Source organism: Castor canadensis, chromosome 15, assembly GCF_047511655.1.
Source record: "Castor canadensis chromosome 15, mCasCan1.hap1v2, whole genome shotgun sequence".
Lineage (NCBI taxonomy): Eukaryota > Metazoa > Chordata > Mammalia > Rodentia > Castoridae > Castor > Castor canadensis.
The window spans coordinates 30,066,527-30,091,014 of record NC_133400.1 but is presented as its reverse complement, the minus strand read 5'-3'; the positions used below and the strand labels follow the sequence as shown (position 1 = coordinate 30,091,014).

General features: G+C 39.6%; 2 protein-coding genes across 2 annotated transcripts in view; both read left to right on the top strand.

The window, feature by feature from the left end:
* Lpcat2 (lysophosphatidylcholine acyltransferase 2) overlaps window positions 1–24,488 on the top strand; it is a 67,144-nt gene that overhangs the window by 39,381 nt on the left and 3,275 nt on the right. The window contains exons 12-13 of the mRNA XM_020170193.2: window positions 18,289–18,387; window positions 22,633–22,768. Of these exons, the coding sequence (XP_020025782.2) occupies window positions 18,289–18,387; window positions 22,633–22,768 (235 nt within the window). The remainder of the gene's footprint in view (window positions 1–18,288; window positions 18,388–22,632; window positions 22,769–24,488) is intronic.
* Window positions 8,789–10,004, top strand: Capns2 (calpain small subunit 2). The gene has a single exon (XM_020170194.2). It carries the CDS (start codon window positions 8,932–8,934, stop codon window positions 9,832–9,834), a length of 903 nt encoding a protein of 300 aa, XP_020025783.2. The 5' UTR covers window positions 8,789–8,931; the 3' UTR covers window positions 9,835–10,004.

Genomic DNA, 24,488 nt, shown 5'->3' with positions numbered 1-24,488 from the left:
CTAAGAGACAGTCCTCAAGTATTCCAGCAATCACCTAGTTTTTATGGTTAGTGTTCCAACATACAATGTTGGTTGCCTTTTCTCTCTTATTACTAGTGGGTCTTCCTACATCTTTATCTCTTCCACACTGCATCTCATGATACATCCAGCTTAATGTGACCATCTGACATTGTTACCACAACAATATGGATTCCAGAGTAAGCCAAGTTTTTCCATGAAGGGTCAGGTTCAATATATATATATATATTTTTTTTTTTAAACTCTGCAGACCATTTGATCCCTGTTGCAAACATTCATCTCTACCATTGTAGGTCTAAAGCAACCATAGACAATCTATAGATGAATGGACATGGCTGACTGCATTAAAACTTTATTTACAGAACAGGCACCATTCTGGATTTGGCCTACTAGCTGTTGCTTGCTGATCCCTCTGTGTCCTAAACTGATGAAAGCAAAACATGCTGGGAGGTTTAAGGACTGGATTGAAGATGTCAGTCAGTGCTGAGAGGGGCAATCACTAATTTGTAGGCTACTCCACATCTGGTCACTGTGAATCTTTAATTTTGACTAGTTTGTCTACCTCTTGCTAATACCCTCCCACATTTCTAAGTAGTGGTGCCATCTGTCTTTGCAGATGAGAGGAAAAGAATGAGGGAGATTAAATTCTAATTCCACAGTTCTAGTGTGGCACAAACTCTGTGTCTCTTCTTTGTACCAATACTATCTATAATAGACCATTGCATAGTAAAATTTAGGTAGTTCCATTCTGTTAAAAAAATCTTGACAAGCGTTATTTTTTCTACTTTTGCTATCTAGTACTGAGTTCTTCTGGTAATACTATGTCCTTTGTTTAAATATTACACAGGAAAGGTTTGTGTGTACTTTAGCACTTTGGCACCCCAGCCTTTTTGGCTATTGTCAGTTTCTGTAGATCTTTCATTACTGTTTCATCATGTGAAATGAATGCGTTTCTTTACCCCAGGTTCTTCCTGTCTGCCCTGTTCTTGGTGTTAGCTCAAGTGTAAGTCTTGAGTGCCAATAATAACAAGCATCCCTGCCTGCCCTTTCCTGTTGAGGAGATAGGGTGCTATCTGTGCAGATTTTTGCTCATACTGAAAATTAGGACAGGACACTTTGGTGGCTGAAGTGATTAGTAATAAACTGTAAAATCTTTTGTCCTTGTAAGTTTCAAGTTCAATTGTGATAAGTAACACAGTATTTCATAGTCCATGTGAAAAGAATTGATGTTGATTCTAATCCCTGTTAGCCAGGATTTGCTATGTGAAATTCATTCTATAATTTGTGTGATACTATTTGCAGAAAAAGGCTGGAACTTTCTCTTTCTTTTTGGCGGTACAGGTGTTTGAACTCAGGGCCTCATGCTTATTAGGCAAGCACTCTTACCACTTGAGCCATTCCATCAGCCAAAAGGCTGGAACTTTCTAGGTGGTACAGATGAACGTTTCTGTTCGGTTGACCTGAAAGCTTGGTAGCTGAGCCTTTTTCTCTTCAGTTCTCTGGTTGATTTAGCTCTTCAAGGTAGTCCACCACAGCATTTCTCTGTCTAAGTGTTATCACACTAGAAATATCTGTTTAGACATGGGAATTCTGTGCTTGACTTTTGGTTTCTCAATGCATGTACACCTTACAGGTAAATAGAGGACAGAGAAAGGAGACTGCAACAATTCAAACTTGACTTTTTTACTAGAGGAAGTGAACAATGACTGGCCATCTCCAAGAGCAAGAGGAAGTAAAGCACTGAGCTTTGTAAGGAACAAATTGTGTCAGACCAATTTAATTTCCCCCGTGACAGTGACAGTCCAAAATGATAAGGAAAAAATAGATATTTATCTTTGTGGACTTTAGAAAGGCTTTCGATTTCATCCAACATGACATTCTTATCAACAAATTAGGAAGGTCTGGTCCAAATCATGTTTCAGTTATGTGAAAGCCGCTTGACAGAAAGGCTTTGCCCACAGTAGGAGTTGTGAGTCCTTCTGTGTTAGGCTTGACCAGGTTCACCCCCCACATGGAATTCCATTTGGAGGAGAAATATACCTGATAGGCTGCAATCAGGAATACTTTTGAACACTAGACAATATGTACAAGTGGGATAAAGGTAAATAAGCATATCTTTAAATTTTATGGAGTCAGACTTAAGATCTAGGTAATTAAATTAATATATAGCATAGAGAAGCTAAGGCACCAGAAAGAAACTGAACTCAATGTAAAAGAATGATACTGCTCTCACTGTTTCATGGCACATGAAAATCTAGACCTCCGAATGTAAAATTAAAAGGACTTTCATATTAAATGCCAGTCCTCTTCATTTGCAGAAGGCTGCTAGCCCCAGAAAGGGGCTACTGTCCATAGCCACATGGCTGATTTATTGCAGGACTAGGGCTAAAATTCTTAGCTTGATGTTCTTTTACTATGAACTGTCATTGATGACTTGTTAAAAAAAAATAACTTTTTGAGGCATATTTTACCTTCATATAACTCACTCATTTCAAGTATGCAATTCAGTGATTTTTTTTTTTCTGATGAACTTACCGAGCTGTGCGACCTTCACTATCCATCGGTTTTAGATTATTTCTATCAACCCAGTGTGATTCTTTGGATCATTAACTGCATGTTTCTGTCACCTACTATCTTCCAGCTCTGGACAAATACTAATTTACTTTCTGTCACTATAAACTTTTCTTTTCTGGACATTTCCTATAAATGGAATATTATAACATATGGTTTCTTATGTCTGGCTTCTTTCACTTAGATAATGTTTTGAAGTTCATCCATGTGGCATATATCAGTAATTCCTTCTTTGTGGCTGAAATGATATTTCTTCATATGGATATATCACACTTTGTTTTCCATTCATAGGTTGGTTGCTTTCACTTTGGACTGCTATGAGTAATATTGCTAGTAATATTTATGTGTCATTATTTACTTTTCAAGTTCAATAACTCTTCGGGTTATTTTTTACATTCGGGTTAAATTTTACATTTAGGAAGTGCGGCCTCTTCTCTTACCCTTTTTATTCCAGGTCTAGACAATAGAGTTCCCACCCAGACAACAGCTAAGTTTACTATCAATGAGTTTACAAGTAACCATCAGGGATTAAATAGACCAGAGAAGAAAAGACTTGTTAATCCAATAACAGTCTTTTATTCTGTGATGGCTTATGAGAAACTGCTAGCCAAATGTCCTCCTTCATTACAGAAAATAAATGAGAGGAGTTGACTTAAGCTGTAGTAAAAGACCATTTCAGATGTCCATAAGGAGGCACCTTGGCTATGGTAGTGAATGCTATCAAATTAATTTGCAATATTATAAAAACTGAGCCCATGTGACTTCCTCTTAGAAAAGTTTATGTGAACGGGTTTAACTCTGTCTGAGGCTAGATGGCTCCTTGCCATTCTAAAAGGAAGGCAGCCCTTTGGTAGTACTTCTTCTATGTGGATTAGGAAGACATTCATCCTTTGGTATTCACAGAAGCCATTTCATTGTGCCCATGAGATAGAAAGCCAGTCATTGGAGAGTTTCATGCAAACCATAAGATGTGGCAAAAGGAGATAGGACATTCTTCCATATCCTAAAGAGAGCAATGTTCCCTAGTTACTGTACTCACACAAATAATAGCTAGAACATTCATTAGTCAATTCTAGAATTCAACAGTTTCCAAATTAATTTCTCATCTAATCTTCTTTTGACTTTATATGTGAGCTGTCAGTAGTTCTGCTATAACCTGAGAAGTTAGACTGTTTTGTGGCAGTTCAAAGCCCTTTCCAATTCCATTCTGTTTTATTAATCTCTTTTTATTTGCTATCACTCCCATAAATAGACTCTCATCACATCATACTTTTCACTATCTTTTGAATATCTAATTTCCTTTAGCTCTCAGTCTGACTCAGCCTGTAGTAAGGCCTATACATTCTCTCTTATGCAGGTAAATGTTCTCCTTTCCTTTGCTTCAGCAGAATGCATTGCTCCCATTTTGGCAGCCATACTAGTTTTATAATACAATACAATGTATTAACTGCATGATCTTAAATAAGTAACTTAACTTGTTGTTTCTTATCTGGAATACTTTTGTGTCTTTCAGAGGAGTTTTATAAAACCTAGATACCAAAGCATATTATATACAAGTGAGTAGTAGAAGTGTGAACACAGACATCAGCTTATAATTACTGATATTTTACTGTGTATATACTTTATCCTTGTACACAGCAATCCTATTCTATTTACCTTTATATTTTCAGCTCAGAGCTAAGTCCATCCTGATACATAATAAATCACATTGCAACATTTTGAAGAAGTCAGGAGAGATACTATATCAGCATTTTTTAGATTTGAAATTGGGACTCCCACAAACACTAAGTGACATAATAACTAAGTCATGAAGTCCTGTCCACCTTTCCCTGAGCTCACTAACAGAACTTCCAAAGACCCCCCTGGAGGACTTGAACTCTAACTCTACCTAGTATCGAAGGTATGATTTGTCATGTGCTGTTGGTGACTGCCTTTGACCAACTTCTGAAGATGCTTATTTAAAGTATAAAATCAAATCTCACAAATGTAATGTTGAGGCAAAAAGCCAGACATAGAAGCCAGACAAAAAATCAGAAATGGAAGAGGAGGCATAATGACCAACTTTAGAAACAGAATTATAAGTGAGTACTATGAACAACTTTATGCTATCAAATTGGATAGCCTAGTTGAAATGGACAAACTCCTAGAAACACAAAGCTGCCACAACTCAATCTTGAAGAAATAGAAAATTTGAAAAGATCATCTCTACAAAACAGATTGAATCTGTAGTCAAAAACTTTGCAGCAAAGACAAGCCCAGGACCAGATGGCTTTACTTGTGAATTCTATCAAACATTCAAACACTTAACACCAATCCTTCTCAAATTCCTTCAAAATACGGAACACTTCCTAACTCATTCTATGTGGCCAACTTTACCCTAATACTATACTAATACTATACTAATACTATAGTCAGATAAAGATACTACAAGAAAAGAAATCTACAGACCATTATGCCATATGAATATTGATATAAAAGCCCTCAACAAAATACTGGCAAACAGAAGTCAATAGCACACATCAAAAAGATTATTCACCATGATCAAAATAAGATTTATTCTTGGAGTACAAGGATAGTTTGATATATGAAAATCAATGTGCTATTACCAAGAGGAAGGGAAAATATACTATCATCTCAAACGATGCAGAAAAATCATTTGACAAAATTCAATATCATTTCAATAAAAGCATGTGCCTCAACATAATAAGCATATATGAAGAGCCCTCAGCTAACATCATAGTTGATGATAGGAGACTGAAAGCCTTTCCTCTAAGATAAAGAACAGGATTAACGTGTGCGTTCCCCATTTTGGTTCAACAGAGTATTGGAAGTCCTAGCCAGAACAGTTAGGCAATAAAAATAAATATGCATATGAATTAGAAGATTAGCAGACAATATTACTAAGATGTACATACTACCAAAAATGTTCTACAAATTCAATGCAGTCCTTATCAAGATCCCAACAGTATTTTTTACAGAAATAGAAAAATCAATCTTAAGAAACCCTGAATAAGCCAGACAATCTTGAAAAGAACAAAGTTGGAGGTCTCACATTTCCTTATTTCAAAACTGATTAAAAATCTATGATAACCAAAATAATGTGGTACTGGCATAAGGACAGATATATAAACCAATGGAATGGAATAGAGAGCCCAGAAATAAACGCTTCTGTGTATAGTCATGTGCTTTTAAACAAGGATGCAAAAACTAATCAGTGAGGAAAGGACAGTCTCTGCAAAACGTGGTACTGGGAAATTACATTCATCTGCAAAAGAAGGAAGCCGGGTCCTTACCTTACTCCAAACTCATTAACTCAGACTGGATCACAGACCTAACTAAGCATTGTGCGGACACTAACAATCCGTTAGATGAACGCATATGAGAAATGCTACTGGATTTCTTTTTTTTAATTATAATTTTTGTTAGGATATATTCATTATATGGGGGATTTGTAGTGACAATTCCAATTAGACTTGAATATTATTTACATTTCCCCTATCATCTCTCCCCCTCAGCCCCCTTCCTACCCCACTTAAAGTAATTGCAAGAGTTTTTTTTAGTTCTGTTTCATATAGGTTTATGAAGTCCATCAACCATATACTGTCACTTAATCTCCTTCCTTCATCCTTCCTCTTACACTAGTGCCCCCCCTCAACACACACACACTGTGCCTGTTTTCCTCTCCTGGTTTTCACGATTAATATTTAAGTTGATGTTCAAAGGGGTGTCTCAATGTACAACCACTGTGGATGTGCTTTACTTTGTCAGTTCAACCACTTCCATTATTCTCCCTTACCCCTTTACCTACCACTCTCCATTTTTCAAAAGTTTTCAATATTCATCCTTATATCCTCTACCTTCACATCTTATGTTATGTAATATTACTGATGCCCTGTCATTCTTTTTCCCTTTCTTTCTTTCCCTGAGTTCCATAAAGTACACTGAGTTTGTATGTGATCATGCTTGTTTTTGTGTATATGTCTATCTTTGGATCTATCGTCTACATATGAAAGAAAACATGCATCTTTTGTGTTTCTGATCCTGGCTAACTAAACTTAATATTATGTCTTCCAATTACATCCAGTTACCTTCAGATCCCATGTCATTGTTCCTTGTGGCTGAGTAATACTCCATTGTATATGTATACCATAATTTCATGATCCATTCATCAGTTGTGGGGCATTCCAGAGCTTGACTATTGTGAATCATACTGGATTTCTTAACAAGTTTTTTTAGATACAATACCAAAGGCACAGGCAACAAAAGAGAAATAAGATAAATCAGACTACATCAAAATTTAAAACTTTTGTGCATTAAAGGACACTAACAACAAAGTGGAAATGTAATCCATATTATGGGAGAAATCATGTATATGATAAAGGATTAGAATATTCAAGGAATGTCTACAATTCAACAGCCAAAAGAAGAAAGCAGCACTGGGGTTGAATTCAACCTCTCACTTGTCTGGCAGGTGCTCTTAACACTTGAACCACTTCGCCAGCCCTTTTTTAGTCATAAGTTTTTTCGTGTTAGGGTCTCATGAACCATTTGCCTGGGGGCTGGCTTTGAACCACGATGCTCCTAAGATAATAGGTGTGAACCATCAGTGCCCGGCCTGATTTTTAAAATTGTTAAAAAAATGATCAAGGAATTTGAATAAACATTTTTCCTAAGCAGATCTACCAGTGGCCAGTAAGCACATGAAAGATGTTCCATCTTACCAACTGTTGGAAAAATATAAGCCAAAACCACATTGAAATACCACTTACACCCATTAGGATGGCTATTAAACAACAAACACAAAAACCTGCCAGAGCATTGTATCTGTGAGAAAAATAACAGGCATTGGTGAGGATGTGGAATAATCAAGAGCCTTGTGGGAATGTAAAGTGGTGCAGTCAGTGTGGAAAACAGTACAGCAGTTTCTCTCAGTTGTAAGATAGAATTATGATATGATCCAGCAATTCAACCTCTATGTACACTCCAAAAGAATTGAAATCAAGGATTTAAACAAACGTCTGTCCATGTTTGCAGCAGCGTTGTCTACCATAGCCAAAAGGGGAAACAACACAAGTGTCCGCTGATGGATGAAAGGAAAAACAGAACATGGCCTAATAATACGATTGGAATATTACTCACCCTTAGAAAGGAGAGAAGTTATGAGACGTGCTGCAACATGGCTAAACATGGAAGACATTGTATTAAGTGAACTAACCAGGCACAAAAGGACAAATACCATGTGACTCCACTTATATAAGGTACATAAAATAGTCTAATTCAGGAGGAGAGAATGGGAGTTATAGCTTAATGGCACAATTTCAATTTGAGGAAATGAAAAAAAAGTTCTGAAGAGGGATGGTGGTAATGGCTGCCCAGCAACGTAAGTATATTTAATGTTACAGAACTGTAGTCTTTAAATGATTAAGATAGTAAAATGTGTTATATATATTTTATCACAAGTTTTAAATGCTTTTTTAAATTTTTAAGTAAAAAAAAAAAGTACGTCCTGTATGAATGTGTGGCATTACATCAGTTGCCCTCAGGAGAAGGGAGTAGCTGAAGAGAAACTTCTGGGTACTAGTGAAGTTTCTTGTTTCTTGTACTATTTATGAAATTCTTTGAGCTATGCATTATCAATTTGTATATTTTTTGTTTCACTACCAAAAAGATTAAAAAAATGTTGATCACTGACCACACAGCTGATCTCTAGAATCAGACCATGTAAGGGAGAGGTCTGGGGACCTTACGTCTTAAAAATCCCCCTTCCGAGTTTTTTTTGGGGGGAGCATCAGGTTTTGAGTATCTTTGCTAAAGGCAGGGGACTATCCTTCAATGCCCAAGACTTCTTCGGTTCTACCCTCAACAATAAATATTCTTTAGAAAAGAAACATGCCCGGCACCTGTGGCTCACGCCTGTAATCTTAGCTACTCAGGAGGCAGAGATCAGGAGGATCTCAAATGGAAGCCAACCTGGACAAATAGTTTAAGAGAACCTATCTCAAAAAAAACCATCAGAAAGAAACAAGGATGATGGAGTGACTCAAGATACTGAGTTTAAACCCAAGTATCACCAAAATAAAAAAAAAAAGAAAGAAAAGAAACGTGATTTCTTTGAGTCACTTTCCTTTCATTCAGAAAAAGCACACTGTCTTTCAGGTGCTAAGAAAGAAATGACACATAGAAATGTGTAGTTCCGTATTTTCTATTTGAGATATTATTCTAATGTGTCCTAATATTATACTTTATGAGTATTTGTCTAGAGGAGTGGAAACTAGTTTCATGGAGGCCCTCAAAGATGACAGGTGCTAGGACCTAGTGGAATTCAGACAAATTCACTTGGAGATGAAACATCACGCAGTGGGTGTGGTGCCGTGGGAGCAGGTTCAGCAAAGCCAGTTCTTCCACACACGTGAGTTACTGGGACTCCATCTCAGCAATCTTCAGACCATCTGCAAGATTTCGGCAGCTTTCACCCTTGCCTGTAGAAGTGAAAGCATGTTCCTTGCCAAGGCTATCTTGGAAGGGGCAGATCGAGGCCTTGGAGAAGCCCTCGGAGGCCTTCTTGGAGGAGGAGGTCAAAGAAGAGGAGGAAGAGCAGGAGGAAATATTGGAGGGATAGTAGGAGGACTTGTTAATCTTATCAGCGAGGCTGCCGCAGCTCAGTACACCCCAGAACCACCTCCCACTCCCCAGCATTTCACCAATGTGGAGGCCTCAGAAAGTGAGGAGGTTAGGCGATTTAGACAACAATTTGCACAGCTGGCTGGACCAGACATGGAGGTGGGTGCCACTGACCTGATGAATATTCTCAACAAAGTTCTCTCTAAGCACAAAGACCTGAAGACAGATGGCTTCAGTCTTGACACCTGCCGGAGCATCGTATCTGTCATGGACAGTGACACGACCGGGAAACTGGGCTTTGAAGAATTCAAGTATCTGTGGAACAACATCAAGAAGTGGCAGTGCATTTATAAGCAGTACAACAGGGACCATTCTGGCTCCCTGGGAAGTTCCCAGCTGCGGGATGCTCTGCAGGCAGCAGGCTTCCAGCTAAATGAACAACTTTACCAAATGATCATCCGCCGGTATGCTGACGAGGACGGAAGTGTGGATTTCAACAACTTCATCAGCTGCCTGGTCCACCTGGATGCCATGTTCCGTGCCTTCAAGGCTCTGGATAGAGATGCAGATGGCCTGATTCAAGTGTCTATCCGAGAATGGCTGCAGCTGACCATGTATTCCTGAAGTGGCACTGGGAGACCAAGACCATCCCTGGAGGTCAGCCTCCCGAGTGCCCTGCCCTGATGGCCACAGGAGCTCCTGCCCCACCCCACAGAAGCAATTCCATGGCCCTGTGTATTTCTGATTGTGTGCTAGGCTTCACTGCTTAATTAAAACAAAGCTTTTGTAAAAACTGTTCTGCGTGGTTTGTATGTCAGTGTTTTGAAACCCCAGATCTACGTAGACTTCTATGTGGGAGGTTCAAATGGAGCCAGCTTCACAAGGTTGGTATTTCTTGGTGAATGAATTCCAAGGAGGTGGAAGTTTATTATTGTTGTCTGTTGTTAATAATCAATTTTTTTAAATCCTGGGATAAATCAAGAAAGCACTCAGGAGATTTTTGTTTCCTTTGCAAAGGTGAGAAGGAAGTTCAAAATCTGTTTTTCCCATAATTTCACATCTGGTCTTTACATAAAAACAAGAAAAGTGCTTTCTAGAAAGCCTTATTTACTATATAGAAACAGGTTCAGAAATGTAAAATTAAGCAATTTTAAGTGAGGGTAGCATTCTTTCTAAATAATAGAGCAACCGTCTAAAATTCTAGAATCCTTTAGTTCTGTTTTTGTTTAGTTCTAGAGTGGTTCTGTTTTGTTTTGGTGTGCTTATAAAGAGGCAACAGGCATGGAGGACTAAAAGGTGTACCCATAGTCCAGAAAGCTCTCTGACCTTCTTAGTGAATCAAAACAGTCACTCCTACCTTTACTTCATACCACACAGGTGTGCCAGCTGACGTTAGCCAGCTCGTGTTGTGTCTTGCCCTTGCTTACAGCAAGGAAAATTCTTTGGCTTATCTTTGGACACTGCAGGCCAGGGAAAAGCAAACAGATTTTTAAAAAGCACTTGAATAGCAATCAGCTAAGTGAAATATAAGGTGACAAATATTGCTGATTCTTCTTGCTGTGGCTCTCAGCCCTGACTGCAATTTAACATCACAGGGAGGATCCCTTAGGACAGCTAGCACCCTAGTCCCACTCCAAATGAGTTGGATAAGCCTCTTTAGAAATGGGGGACCCAGAGAGGAATATTCCTAAAGTTGCCTGGGTCATTCTAAGGAGCAGCCAAAGTGACAGCCTCACTGCTTTTCATTGTGGCCTTCTCCACAAAACTCAGTCTCAGCCAGAACTGAGGCCAGAGGAGAGGAGTCCTGAGTCTGCCACCCATGATGGGGTAGTCATGCCTTCTTGTGTATAGCCCTTGGTCGGGGTGGCTGAGCAGGCAGAACCCAGGGTCCTTGTGTGAGGAGGCTCATTAAGAGAGGCCGCATTGACAAGTGCTCAGTTCACCTGATGCCTGTTTAACTGGCTCCCTCCCTTCTGCTGACTCTTTCTCAGGCTATTTTGAAGGGTCCTTCTGAGTTCAAAGATTAATTCTTCTTTCCTCTTTTGACTGATTTAGGAGAAAGTTGTAACTATAGAACTGGCCTGTTATGAGCCCCCGAATGCCTATTAAAAATCCCTAGTGAAACTGGGGGAGGTTGGCATTTGACCTCTGTTCCCCATCAGCACCATCCTATAACATTTCTGAAACACCACACACATATAATTCTCACCTGAGCCACGCACAAGGATCACATCCACTTTTCTCAAGAGTCTTATATTTTAACTTGCTCTGGTAAGCTGCTTAGACCAGGTGTGGTTACATAAGCACCAGCTGCAGCCAGCAAACACACATTAATATCAGTCTCCATATTTTAGAATAAGCCCAGAATAAGTCAGGCATTGGGTGTGTGTAGGAGAACAGCCAGGACAGCAAGAAAGCTGCCAGGATATCTTTTCAAGATTCAGAATGTTAGCTTTGTGATGTAACTTTCCACATTATGGTTGTGGAAAAGATGGTGTGTGGCTGCATTTGCTTCCACACTTCATTGTAAGTATTTTGTAATAGTTAACGATAATCCTGTCACTCTAGGAGTGACAGGTAGTATTTCCCTTGGTCCTCAAGGTGAGGGAAGACCTGCTTTTATGACTCTTCCAGCACACACATGAAAAAGCATACTGCAGTGACCCAAGTTTCTCCTCTGTCCTCTTTTGAGTTTGTATAAATAACCTTGGTCACCCATGGAGACTAGGAAATTCAGTCCACACTCTAGATTTCTCCAAGAAAACAAATCTGTGGCTTTATGTAGAAGCTATAGCCTAACCACATGATTCAATTTCTTAGTTTTAAAATATCATCAGTTTTGATGTTTTAAAAGCACATTTTCAATGCTAGTGGAAATATGAATTTACAACTTTAAAAATTTATCCAATTCTATGTAAAAATCTATAGCTTTGGATGAAGTTCTTTGATTCGTTCACCCCATTATTGTTCAATTTCTAACACTAAATAATATAATCAATGCAGTAAATTAAAGGGAAAACTATGAGAAACTATACCATCCACATTTTTATATTTCAAACTATATGATTTTTACAAATAACTTTATCTTGACCTAATCCACTAAATTCTATAACATGTAAAAGCAGGAAAATAAAATGTATCCTTTGTTTCTAAGAGCAGCAAACTTCCAAAAATATTCAAAATTTGTATGCCACCTTAAAGATCACTTTTAAAAGATTTCTGAGTAGCAGCAAATGTGTTTTTAAAAGTTGGCTTACATAGCAGCCACATTACAAAACCTTATCAGTAATATTACATAACTTTCCAAATTGGGATACTTAAAAATACTTGTAGAGGCACATGCAGGGTACTGAGAATTGATGTCTGTTGATCTTGAAGAACTTTCAAAACTCCTTTTCTAGTGTTTACTTGCTGGGAGGGTCTGAGTCAAATGGTAGAGTGCTTGCCTAGCAAGTGCAAGGCCCTGAGTTCAAGCCCCAGCAGCGCCAATAAGTAAATAACTAAGCTTACTTGATACCAAGTATTTTAAGAACAATTTAATACCAAGAAAATTGCTACTATTCTTATTTATGTGTGTAGAAATATACTCTTAATCAGAATGCCCAAGTAAACAAACCACCTCTTCCCTGGCTCTTTTGGATAATGGAGAATTTACTATATTTTAGTAATAACATTCCTTTGGATTTATAGAGTGTCTTCAGAGATGAAGAGGATTTTGTGGTTGGTTGCTGACAAGTAAATTCTGTTGTATGTAAACAGTTTAAAAATTATTTGTTATCTCTTATTTATAGAGATGATATATATCAATTTTAATAAAAGAATTTAGTCCCAATGGGTGCCGGTGGCCCATGCCTGTAATCCTAGCTACTCAGGAGGCAAAGATCAGGAGGATCATAGTTCAAAGCCAGCCCAGGCAAATAGTTCCAAAAACCCTATCTTGAAAAAAAACCAACACAAAAAAGGGCTGGCAGAGTGGCTTAGCAGTAAGAATGCCTGCCTAGCAAGCATTGAGACCTTGAGTGCCACCAAACAAGAAAAAGGAAAAAAAAAATACATATATATATTCCCTTTTCTTGGGAGGTTAACATTGCAAAATGTATTCAAGATATCCTTGGAGAACTGATGCCTGAGAAAAACCTCCTGAAATTTTAAGTGGACAGCATATGAACAAATGGCCTGGAATTTGCCACTGGCCCTGGAAGCCAGTGTGGTGGTGTTTGAGGGCTCACCGTGACCCATACATCCATTCTTCTGTGATCTTTCTGACCCCCAGGAATGGGACATGGCCCTTTTCTCTTGGCAGTGACTCAGCGACACTCCATGGTTCTAGCTCTTGGTTGTTCCCAAGTTCCAGGTTGGGACAGCTAACAGTGGGATAGGGACGTCCTTCAAACACCTTGTCTCTTTCCTTTGAAATGTGGCCCTGAAATATTTCAAGTCCAGATGTTTTTTATTAAATTCATAATTCTTCCTGGGAAGTCAGTCGTTTCTCAAAGGGAAGAGCCACAGATTTGTAGGATAAGTTTTTATCATGAAAATGATTCAAAATATAAAAACTAAAGGAGTATATGCTGCTATACAATTTTTTATCTGTTTTTGAGTAGACTTTATCAAGCTTTTTGTTTTGATTTGAGTGATTGGCAGTCAGACTACCTAAATTTGCAGTTATGGCAGCAGTGAATTTGATGAACCTGAAATGAAACGTAGATCTTAGTTTTTCATCAGAGAAAACAAAGGAATCACACTGATGGTTTCTGAGATTCCTTCTAACTTTGATTATTCTGAATTTGGAAGTTTAGCAGTGTATTACTTTATTAATCCAATGAGATAATCTCTCAGAATAACTTTGTGCTATGTCTTCCCCTTTACTTTACTGGAATGAAACTTAATACAGATTCTTGTGTGATTGAATCAAGGGTCTGCTTTACCATAATTATGTCAGTCAAACCACTGATATTTCATGAAAATTAGGGCTCTAGAATGTTACCTTAGTCTGTGACTAGTGGTGATAGTATAAGGATCCATTCTCCATTTCTGCACCTGCAAATTGAGTTATGATGCTTGACCTGTTACACATAGGGTTGGTGGTATAGGTAAAAATTGCATGTCTCACAAGGAAGATACAACATAAATTCAAAGGAATGTTTCCAATCATACAGACAATCTATGATTGTAACTTTAGTGCTCATGCATAATTTTAGATCCACTTTTTCAGAACTTCTACTCAAAACTTCTGAACTGCTTAGTGGAAAAAGCCAAATGCAAAACTGCTTAGTGGAAAAAACCAAATGGTAGCTCATGCCTCCAAATCCCAGCTACTTGGAAAGCAGAACTAGGAAGATCATTGGTTTGAGGCCAGCCTGGGCAAAAATGTTAGCAAGATCCTATCTCGAAACAAGTTGGGTGTAGTTGTTCACACCTGTAATCCTAGCTATATGGGAGTTGTAGGTGAGAAGACTGCAGATCATGCAGAAAGGTACAGTCTACCTGAAAACTGACTAAAACAATAAGGACTGGGGGCACAATTCAAGTTGTAAGAGCTACCTGCCCCGCAAGCACAAGGCCCTGAATTCAAACCCTGGTACTGCCAAAAAAAAAAAACAAGTCAACTGCAGAAGAAATTTATATTGTGTTGAACAATACAGCTATGATTCAATAAATCCTCAACCTGTAAGGTTGTCTATAGTAAATAATGATTAAGTGTGGTGGCCTGTCTTCTCTGAAACTTCTGGAGAGACGAAAGGTAGCTACTGATCGTGGGCTCCTTTGGTGTGTCCATTTGTCAGTCAGACACACATGGCATGCATGCATCCTGTTGAATGTCAATGATACCACAGTAAAGTGAGTGATGGAGAGAAAAATGCCCTCTTACAGGCTGGTTTCCAGACAGATACGGAATCAGATGACCTGAGTTTTTGTCTTGAGAATAAACCCTGTTACTTTAGGGAAATCTTAAAACCTCTGTTTCTACCTTCTTGGTGGGAAAAGGAAATTAAATTATTATTCCTCTCCGTTTCCTCCCTGCAGGAAGATAAAGTAATATGGTGAAAGTGATTCTCAATTTTTTTTGAGTCTTGGTTATTTGAGAAGCTGATGAAAGCTTTTCCCTTAAAAATGTACACACGGGGCTGACGGAGTGACTCAAGAGGTAGAGCACAATACCGGAGCACAGTACTGGAGTTTGAACTCAAGACTTGCTGGGCAGGTGCTCCACCTCTTGATCCATGCCCCTAGTCCTTTTTTCCCTTAGTTATTTTTCAGATAGGGTCTCATGTGTTTGCCAAAGCTGGCCTCAGACTGTGATCCTCCTAACTATGCCTCAACATTGCTGGGATAACAGGTTTGTACACTACTCCCAGCTTGTTGGTTGAGATGAAATCTCACTAATTTTTTGACCAAGCAGGCCTCAAACCACAATATTCTCTATCTCTGCTTCTGTACCTAGGATTATAGACATGAGCCACCATGCCCAGCCTTGTTATAGTGTTTTAAAGTGAAGTTTAAAGTATTTTTCTAAGAGCCCAGACAGGTGAGTAAGGGCAGATGAGAAAAGGGCAGTATGTACTTTAGCAGTCATCTAGGTGCTAGGCAACTAGGTTACACACTGCAATGCAAAGAAAACAATCCTTACCTCTAAGGAACCTTGGTGACTGAAGTGGAGCCCCTTGTTCACAGTTGAAGACCACACTCTTTTTTTTTTTTCATTTTTCTTTTATTATTCATATGTGCATACAAGGCTTGGTTCATTTCTCCCCCCTGCCCCCACCCCCTCCCTTACCACCCACTCCGCCCCCTCCCTCTCCCCTCCTCAATACCCAGCAGAAACTATTTTGCCCTTATTTCTAATTTTGTTGTAGAGAGAGTATAAGCAATAATAGGAAGGAACAAGGGTTTTTGCTGGTTGAGATAAGGATAGCTATACAGGGCATTGACTCACATTGATTTCCTGTGCGTGGGTGTTACCTTCTAGGTTAATTCTTTTTGATCTCACCTTTTCTCTAGTTCCTGGTCCCCTTTTCCTATTGGCCTCAGTTGCTTTAAGGTATCTGCTTTAGTTTCTCTGCGTTAAGGGCAACAAATGCTAGCTAGTTTTTTAGGTGTCTTACCTATCCTCACCCCTCCCTTGTGTGCTCTCGCTTTTATCATGTGCTCATAGTCCAATCCCCTTGTTGTGTTTGCCCTTGATCTAATGTCCACATATGAGGGAGAACATACAATTTTTGGTTTTTTGAGCCAGGCTAACCTCACTCAGAATGATGTTCTCCAATTCCATCCATTTACCAGCGAATGATAACATTTCGTTCTTCTTCATGGCTGCATAAAATTCCATTGTGTATAGATACCACATTTTCTTAATCCATTCGTCAGTGCTGGGGCATCTTGGCTGTTTCCATAACTTGGCTATTGTGAATAGTGCCGCAATAAACATGGATGTGCAGGTGCCTCTGGAGTAACAGTCTTTTGGGTATATCCCCAAGAGTGGTATTGCTGGATCAAATAGTAGATCGATGTCCAGCTTTTTAAGTAGGCTCCAAATTTTTTTCCAGAGTGGTTGTACTAGTCTACATTCCCACCAACAGTGTAAGAGGGTTCCTTTTTCCCCGCATCCTCGCCAACACCTGTTGTTGGTGGTGTTGCTGATGATGGCTATTCTAACAGGGGTGAGGTGGAATCTTAGCGTGGTTTTAATTTGCATTTCCTTTATTGCTAGAGATGGTGAGCATTTTTTCATGTGTTTTCTGGCCATTTGAATTTCTTCTTTTGAAAAATTTCTGTTTAGTTCATGTGCCCATTTCTTTATTGGTTCATTAGTTTTGGGAGAATTTAGTTTTTTAAGTTCCCTGTATATTCTGGTTATCAGTCCTTTGTCTGATGTATAGTTGGCAAATATTTTCTCCCACTCTGTGGGTGTTCTCTTCAGTTTAGAGACCATTTCTCTTGATGAACAGAAGCTTTTTAGTTTTATGAGGTCCCATTTATCTATGCTATCTCTTAGTTGCTGTGCTGCTGGGGTTCCACTGAGAAAGTTCTTACCTATACCTACTAACTCCAGAGTATTTCCTACTCTTTCTTGTATCAACTTAAGAGTTTGGGGTCTGATATCAAGATCCTTGATCCATTTTGAGTTAATCTTAAGACCACACTCTTGATGGTGCCAAGTATTATGTGTCCGTCTGTCAGGCTGTGTTGCAATAGCTTTGTTGTCACTAGCTCATACTTTATCTGGGAATTCATCACTTGAAGATTTGCTTTAAAACCTGGAGTCTAATCACAGGGCTTGTTTTACAGTTGCCCTTCTGTCTCCCTCTCCTCCTCTTCCTCCCTCTCTCCACCTTTCTTCCCTCTGATTCTGTATCTCAATTTTCCTTTTCTCTCCTCTCCCTCTTTTCAGTTGTCTCTTCCTTCACTTCTCGCTCACTTTCTGTCTTCTCTACTGTCTCAAGCTCTCTCATCCTCTTCATCTTCCTCCTGTCTGGATTCCTGTTTAGGTGAGTAGTGAATGTGTAGGGAAACTATGTTCAGTCAGTCTGGATTAGAACACCAATTCTTTCCTTTATCTCCATCTTGAAGTACCTCCTATCATGTATACTCTTACCATGTTTCATTTTTGTTGGCTTAGAAGTGGAGGATTTTAGGCATGGTGGCTCACACCTGTAATCTCAGAGGTGAGAGGATCACAGTTTGAGGCTATCCCAGCAAAAGTTAGTGAAACCCCACCTCAAGGAATATGCCAGGCATGGTAGCAACTCTCTATGGTCCCAGACTCTGGGCAAAAACACAAGACCCTATTTTTAAAAATAACCTAAAAGAAAAAGGGGCTGGAGGAGTACCTGCTATATAAGTGGCCTCGGTGATAACATGTTTATCATTGTTTCTAAACAGAAGAGACTTTTCTTCCTTTTGAACTGGGGCTGAGTGGGCCCCTTGCCTGCTTGCTTCAGGCCAGTTAGAACTTTTCTGCAGGTGGCTCAGTGACCGTGCTGCTGAGCAGTGTGGATGCCTGCATTCCACCTTGAGGTGTGATTAGCCATAATCCAACTATTGACTTCCTAATTGATTTCTCCTGTCCTTCCACAGAACCATGATGGCAGCATCGACTTCCGGGAGTATGTGATTGGCCTGGCAGTCCTGTGCAACCCTGCCAACACAGAGGACATCATCCAGGTGGCATTTAAGGTACTGTCAACCCATCTGACAGCATCTTGGTCAGCCCTGTAAACAAGTGTTGACTGTAAGTGCATTATTTGAAAAGTCAATAGATGTGTTACACGAGTTTATAGGTCTCCTGTGATGTACGTGTAAGGAGGATAATCTGATTATGTCAATTGCCACTGAGAGACAGAAAACACAAGCATCCATTTAAGCCAAAATGGAAACAGCCTAGGTAACAGCATCAAGATGGAAGAGCAGGTGATTTAACAAATTCACTTAAAGTTATGTCTTCTCAGCCTCCCTGTTTTGAAGCCCTGAAGTAAGATTTAGAAATAAACACTTGGGGCTAGTCAGCCTAACTCACTATCTGGGAAGGTCTGTTCTGTCTTTATCTTCTCATTGTATGTCTGAGATATTTTTTAAAATTATTTTTTAGTGGTACCGGGCTTGGATTGGGGTCTCAGGCTTGCTAGCCAGGTGCTCTACCACATGAGCCACACCTCCAGCCCTTTGTGCTTTAGATATTTTCCAAATATGGTCTTGTTTTCATTCTGGGACTAGCCTGGACCGCAATCCTCTTATTTATGCCTCCTGTGTAACTGGAATGACAGGGGTTTGACGCCATGCCCAACTTTTTATTGATAGAGATGAGGGTCTCGGGAACTTTTTGCCTAGTCTGGTCTCAAACAACGATCCTCCCCATCTCTGCCTGCTGAGTAGCTAGGATTACAGGCACAAGTAATACTGCACCTGGCTTATGTCAGAGGAATTTTAAGTGGCATTTTGCTGATGTAATTTATTTTGTCTTGGGGGCGTCAGGGCAACACATATAATTTACCCAAGTTTCTATCCTGCACATCTTCCATAGTATCCCATGTATTTTTTGCAGCAATACGGGGACCTAAATTGGGAGCAGATGAGTAAAACCCATATCCCTGTCCCGAAAAGAGCTTGTTAAAAGTTTGAATTGTGGAGACCCCGACTCCACTGACTACCTACGGGTGCAAAAGAAGAGGGAATACATTCCAAGGCATGCTTAATTCTGGGAATGAAGGTGCCACATCTATTACTTTAATATGTTTCCTTTGAGTTCTTAGCTGACGGGGGGAGGGTCATCTCTCTAAGTAAAGCAGAATCTGGACCTTCCTACTTCTCTTTCCAAGCTGCGTACAGCGAGGCCCATGCCTCCACCTGGTCCCTTTGCTCCATGCAGCTGGAGATGAGAACTCCTTCCCTGGAAACAGGGAAGGAGTTATCTCTTCCTGACTTTCTCTGAAAACATCCCACTGTGACTTCACCAAGTCTTTCTTTCCCTCTAGTATAAAGCCTCTTCCTCCAAGATTTCTTCCCATGTCTTAGAGGCCACCGGAGATGGCCTCAGGAATTTTCATGTCTTCTCTCAGTGACATAAGAATCCCTGTGTTTCCTTTCTATTTCACACTGGTTTAAACTGAGCTAACTAGGCCGATAAAGAACCTAAGTATTTGATGCTTAGCAGATGGTCATAAGGCAAAGGCCAGAAATTTTTCAGAAGTTTAAAACCTTGAGCTTTTACAGACTTACTCATCATAAAGCCTAAAATTACACACATAACTAACTTCCTCCAGTTCAGATATTTGTGTTTCTGTTTTGGGATTGTATGTGTAATTATAAGGTTAGTCAAGCAAATAGTCACTTTTGGTTTACCAATGAAAGACTTGGTAGAAAATTTGGTTCTTAATCACAGTAATTACCGTTTTCAAAGAAGTCGTGAGAATTTTATCTAGCCTAGACCTTGGTCTGGGGATGGATAGAATGGGACAGGGCTAGAAAGGAGGAATTTAAACTGTAGTTAACTCTTTCTTCAATAAGAGAAGGGTCATGCTTTACATTCATTATTTTTTGTTTATTTATTTTGGTTTTTGAGGCAGGGTCTCACTATGTAGCTCAGGGTGTCCTCAAACTCATAATTCTCCTGCCTTTTGGCTCCTAAGTGCTGGGATTACAGGTGTGCACCACCACAGTGAGCCTGCATTGGTATTTTTTAACCTTCCTTTTCAGGCATGTTCTATACTTTGGAAATATTTTTATATATATTTAGTATCATTTAGTAGTAACCTCTTATATTACATAGGATCTTTCACATCCTTCTCTTTGGATAGCACTTCGTATAGTTAACTTTCCATCTTTTATTTCACCTTAACAGTGACCTCTAGAGGTAGAATATTAGTCAGACTTTTCTCAGTTGCAAGCCAAAGACAGACTGCCACCAAAGTGGAATCAGTTGTAAGGCCAAGGAGTGGGCTCAGGAGAGAACTCAGAACCAGGTGGGTCCAGAGGTTCTGGCTACAGGACCTGCCCTATGCCTGCCCTTGAGTTCTATAGCTAACATGAGCAAACTCCAACTCAGTTCATAATTCACATTCCAGGAGGGTCCATTTGGTTTGGACCATATACTTGTTGGGAAAGACGGGCTGTTTTTATTAGGACTCTGCAGTATTCTGCACAGTGGGGAGATACCATTTCCCCAAAGGAAACTGGGGTGTCAAGCTTTGTACCAGAGCCCAGACCATGGGGTTTACCAGAAATCTAGGGACTGGGTAGCCAGGAAACTCTTGGGAATGATGAGTTAGTGGGAAATTGAAGAGTTTCACGAAGGGAGGATCTAGGGAGGCTGTGGCAAAGGGCATATGTAGAGGAAGTACTGTGGGGGGGGGACTTAGGCAGAAGTGAAGCCACCAAAACCCCAGGAGGCAGGACTGTGGACTACAATCTTCAGAGTGGAAGGCCTTAGAAGAAAGGTTGGAGCTGTGAAGAGAGAGGTGTGGCTGACTCCTGGCGGTTGCTGTGAAGTCCAAGGTATACACAAAGCCTGGTGTGTGAAAGCAGATGCTCCCTCGCTTCTCACTGGCGGTCTCTGATCCCAGCTGGAGCTAAGTAATGGAATAGAGACTAAAGCTGTGCTCTCAGCTGGGGCATTGTACCCCAACTTTAAGTTAGGGTTTTTTCCCTCCCACTCACAAGAACAGTTAAAACACTATCCAATAGTTGCTTATTATTCATTCCTTGAGTAGCATACCCTACCCAATGCCTGTTTTTCTCTGTTTTTCATTTCATTTTATTTTTTGCATTACCAGGAGGTTTTTTTTCTTTCTTTTGTAACATGTATTCCCCAACTTTTTAAATTTTATTTTTGAATTAGCATGCAATAGTAATACAAGGGTGTTTCATTGTGAATTCTCTGTTTTGATGAACTATACTGTGAACACCTCCTCCATTATATGTCTGTACCTTCCCTCTTCCCCTGTTTCAAGTAAAACATGAAAACCCTCCCTTAGCCTCCACAACACATCTTCTTCCTGTTCTCCTGTCTGACTGGTTCTTAAGTTGTCCATCAGCTCCTCTTCCCTACACTCATCTCAACTGGGGCTGCTCAGGTTTTACCTTCTTTGGACATTTTCCACAGATAAGCTTGGATGCACCCATGGTGTCAGTCCTTACCTGAATTCACACTTCAAGCCTCATCAGTCCCCTAAGCTGATATCTGAATCTCTTGCTTACTTCTGGCTCCTCTAATTTAAATTTAACTTATCCAGGTCCAACTCTTGATCTCATTTGACATTTGTTCTTCTGACTGTTTTTCCTCTCTTGGTTAATGTACTAACCATCACTGGCCATCTTTGGCTCCTTCCTTCCCATCACTACAACCTCTTGTGCAAGTTCTATCTTTGCTGCTTATAAATTCTGTCCCTTCCTAACTGTCCTCCATATCTATCCCAGATTTAATTGGTTTTTCTTATCAGTCTCCTGCCCCCAACAGTCCTCCACACTCTGCTTCAAATACCTCCTTCAGTTCACATTTCTTGTCCCCTCCATCACCATCTCACAGGAATAGGTGAGGTTTTATGTATCCACCATGACTTGAGTCCCAAGCCACTCCCTATATGTTCTGGAAACACCTCTTCATGTTCCAAGACCCAATTCGAATATTGACTCCTCTGAAAATCCTTCTTGCACTTCTTTGTGTAGGATTCCACACTGGGCTCCCATGTTCCTTTGAACTTCTATTGGTGTAGCCCTATTTTAATTCTCTCTCTACTGCTACGCCTGTGAGTGTTGTGAGAGTAGCAGAAACCATCTTTCTGCACGCTCACGCAGACATGCACACACACACCTCTCTTAGCCTCTGGCACAATAAACGTTTGAATGATGAAAGAGTTCATTTTCCAAGATGATTCAGTTCCACTGGTGCTCTGAGGGAACGCTTATGTTTTATTATTTTTCCTCCAGCTCTTTGATGTCGATGAGGATGGCTACATAACAGAAGAAGAGTTTTCCACCATTCTCCAGGCTTCTCTTGGAGTGCCTGACCTTGATGTTTCTGTTCTCTTCAAGGAAATTGCCCAAGGGGACTCTATTTCCTATGGTGAGTGGGCAGTTTGGCCTTCTGGTTTGTAAGGAGAGCCTCTGTACTATGAACTGAGGCTCACAGGAGTGTTTGCCTTAAATAATTACATGAATAAAAGTAACGCTGGTCATGGCGTCCACAGCATTATTGTTACGGTAGTCTGAGGACTTACATGGTGTGCACTCTTCTAAATATTTTGCATACTTAAACTCATTTAATCTTTACATCAAGCCTATTAATCTGTATTCCTTTTTTAAAGCAATAATTGTAATTATTCTTATTGGATTAAATACAAAGAATTTAAGCAACTTTCCTAAGATCATCCAGCTAAAGAATGTCAAAGCCAGGATTCAAAATCTAAGATAGACGCTAGGCTTGGTGGTATATGTCTATAATCCCAGCCTGGGCTACATAGCAAGACCCTGCCTCAAAAAAAAAAAAAAAAAAAATCCAAGATAGTTTGACTTAGAGCCAGCACTGTTGACTCTGTACCTTAGTGCCTCCTATACTTGCTGCCGGTGTGGCTAGGCACATAGAGCAAGTTAGTTAAGCTGAGTTGTAGCTACAGTAGAAGAAGATGGAACAAGGGACCAACAAGAATAACTAAACCATTTGTTGCTGTTCACCATAGCAGTTTGTGTAAGAGGCCGTCATTGTCTCATGCCATCCCAATAGCAAACCTTGGGAAGGAGAGACCTTCTGTGGGAAAGTCACAGATCCATCCTTTAGTTACTGTCCTTTCTCCTGAAGGCTCAGTCCCCACAGAAAGACAAGCTGCTGGATGGTGGCTGAAGGATGGTGAATTAGTTTCCCTGTATTTCACAGTGTACCACTGAGAAACACCTGCAGTGGGTGATTGCTTCCTGCCTTAGCTTTGATGTTGTCTCAGAAGTCTAGCTGACTTATCTTCCATCTTTCCCCTCAAGCTGGAGGGACATTCCTTAATTACTTAATTACTTTTCCCTTATGGTGTTCAAAGAGTTTCATCCTGTTAACTTTATGGGATGGGGAAAGCAGATCACATACTTCTTCTGCTCTGTCTTTAATTACTTTCATTTTGGCTGTCCCATAGTCTCTTCTAGGTAATTAAGTACCTAGGGCTATTAATCTATTGAATTAATTAAATATAGAAAGGATAGAATAGGGAAGTATATGTACTGATATATAAATCTATAAATTCACGTGTGCTAATTCTGCTGTGACCATTTTCCTCTTATAAGTAATATTCTCTATTACTCTGAAGTATCAGTTTTTGAAAAACTAATTGTAGTAACTATTTCAATGAAGATAATACTAAGGTGGCCGTAATTTTTCCTGTCCATGTAATCAAGTTTTAGGAGAGTTTGCTTTTTTGTTTTTTAAATTCAACCTTTTGCTCAGAGTGTCTCTTGTTCCCTGATATTACACAAGTTCAATGTTTAAAGGAATGTTTGAGTATTTAAGTGTAATTTTATTTTAAAAGTGGGTGTTGATGTGTGTCAAGAATGTCATTCTTTAAATTGTTTTCATTCTTGGTTTTCAATTTGTCAAATGAATGCCTCAAATCTATTTACAGCCTTCCTCAAAATGAGTTACTCATTTTAATGTAACTGACATCACAACAGAGGATCTTTATCTTTTGAACAAAATATAAGTCTTGAGATTAAAGTTCTTCGTCTCAGGAAATGACCTCGCATGCTTAGTTTATTTTAGAAATCACTGCGTCCTCTTCTCCATGTGGAAAGACACTCACCCAGGA

Coding starts and splice junctions, on each gene's coding strand:
- Capns2 (XM_020170194.2), top strand. CDS start 8,932: ATGAAACATCACGCAGTGGGTGTGGTGCCGTGGGAGCAGGTTCAGCAA.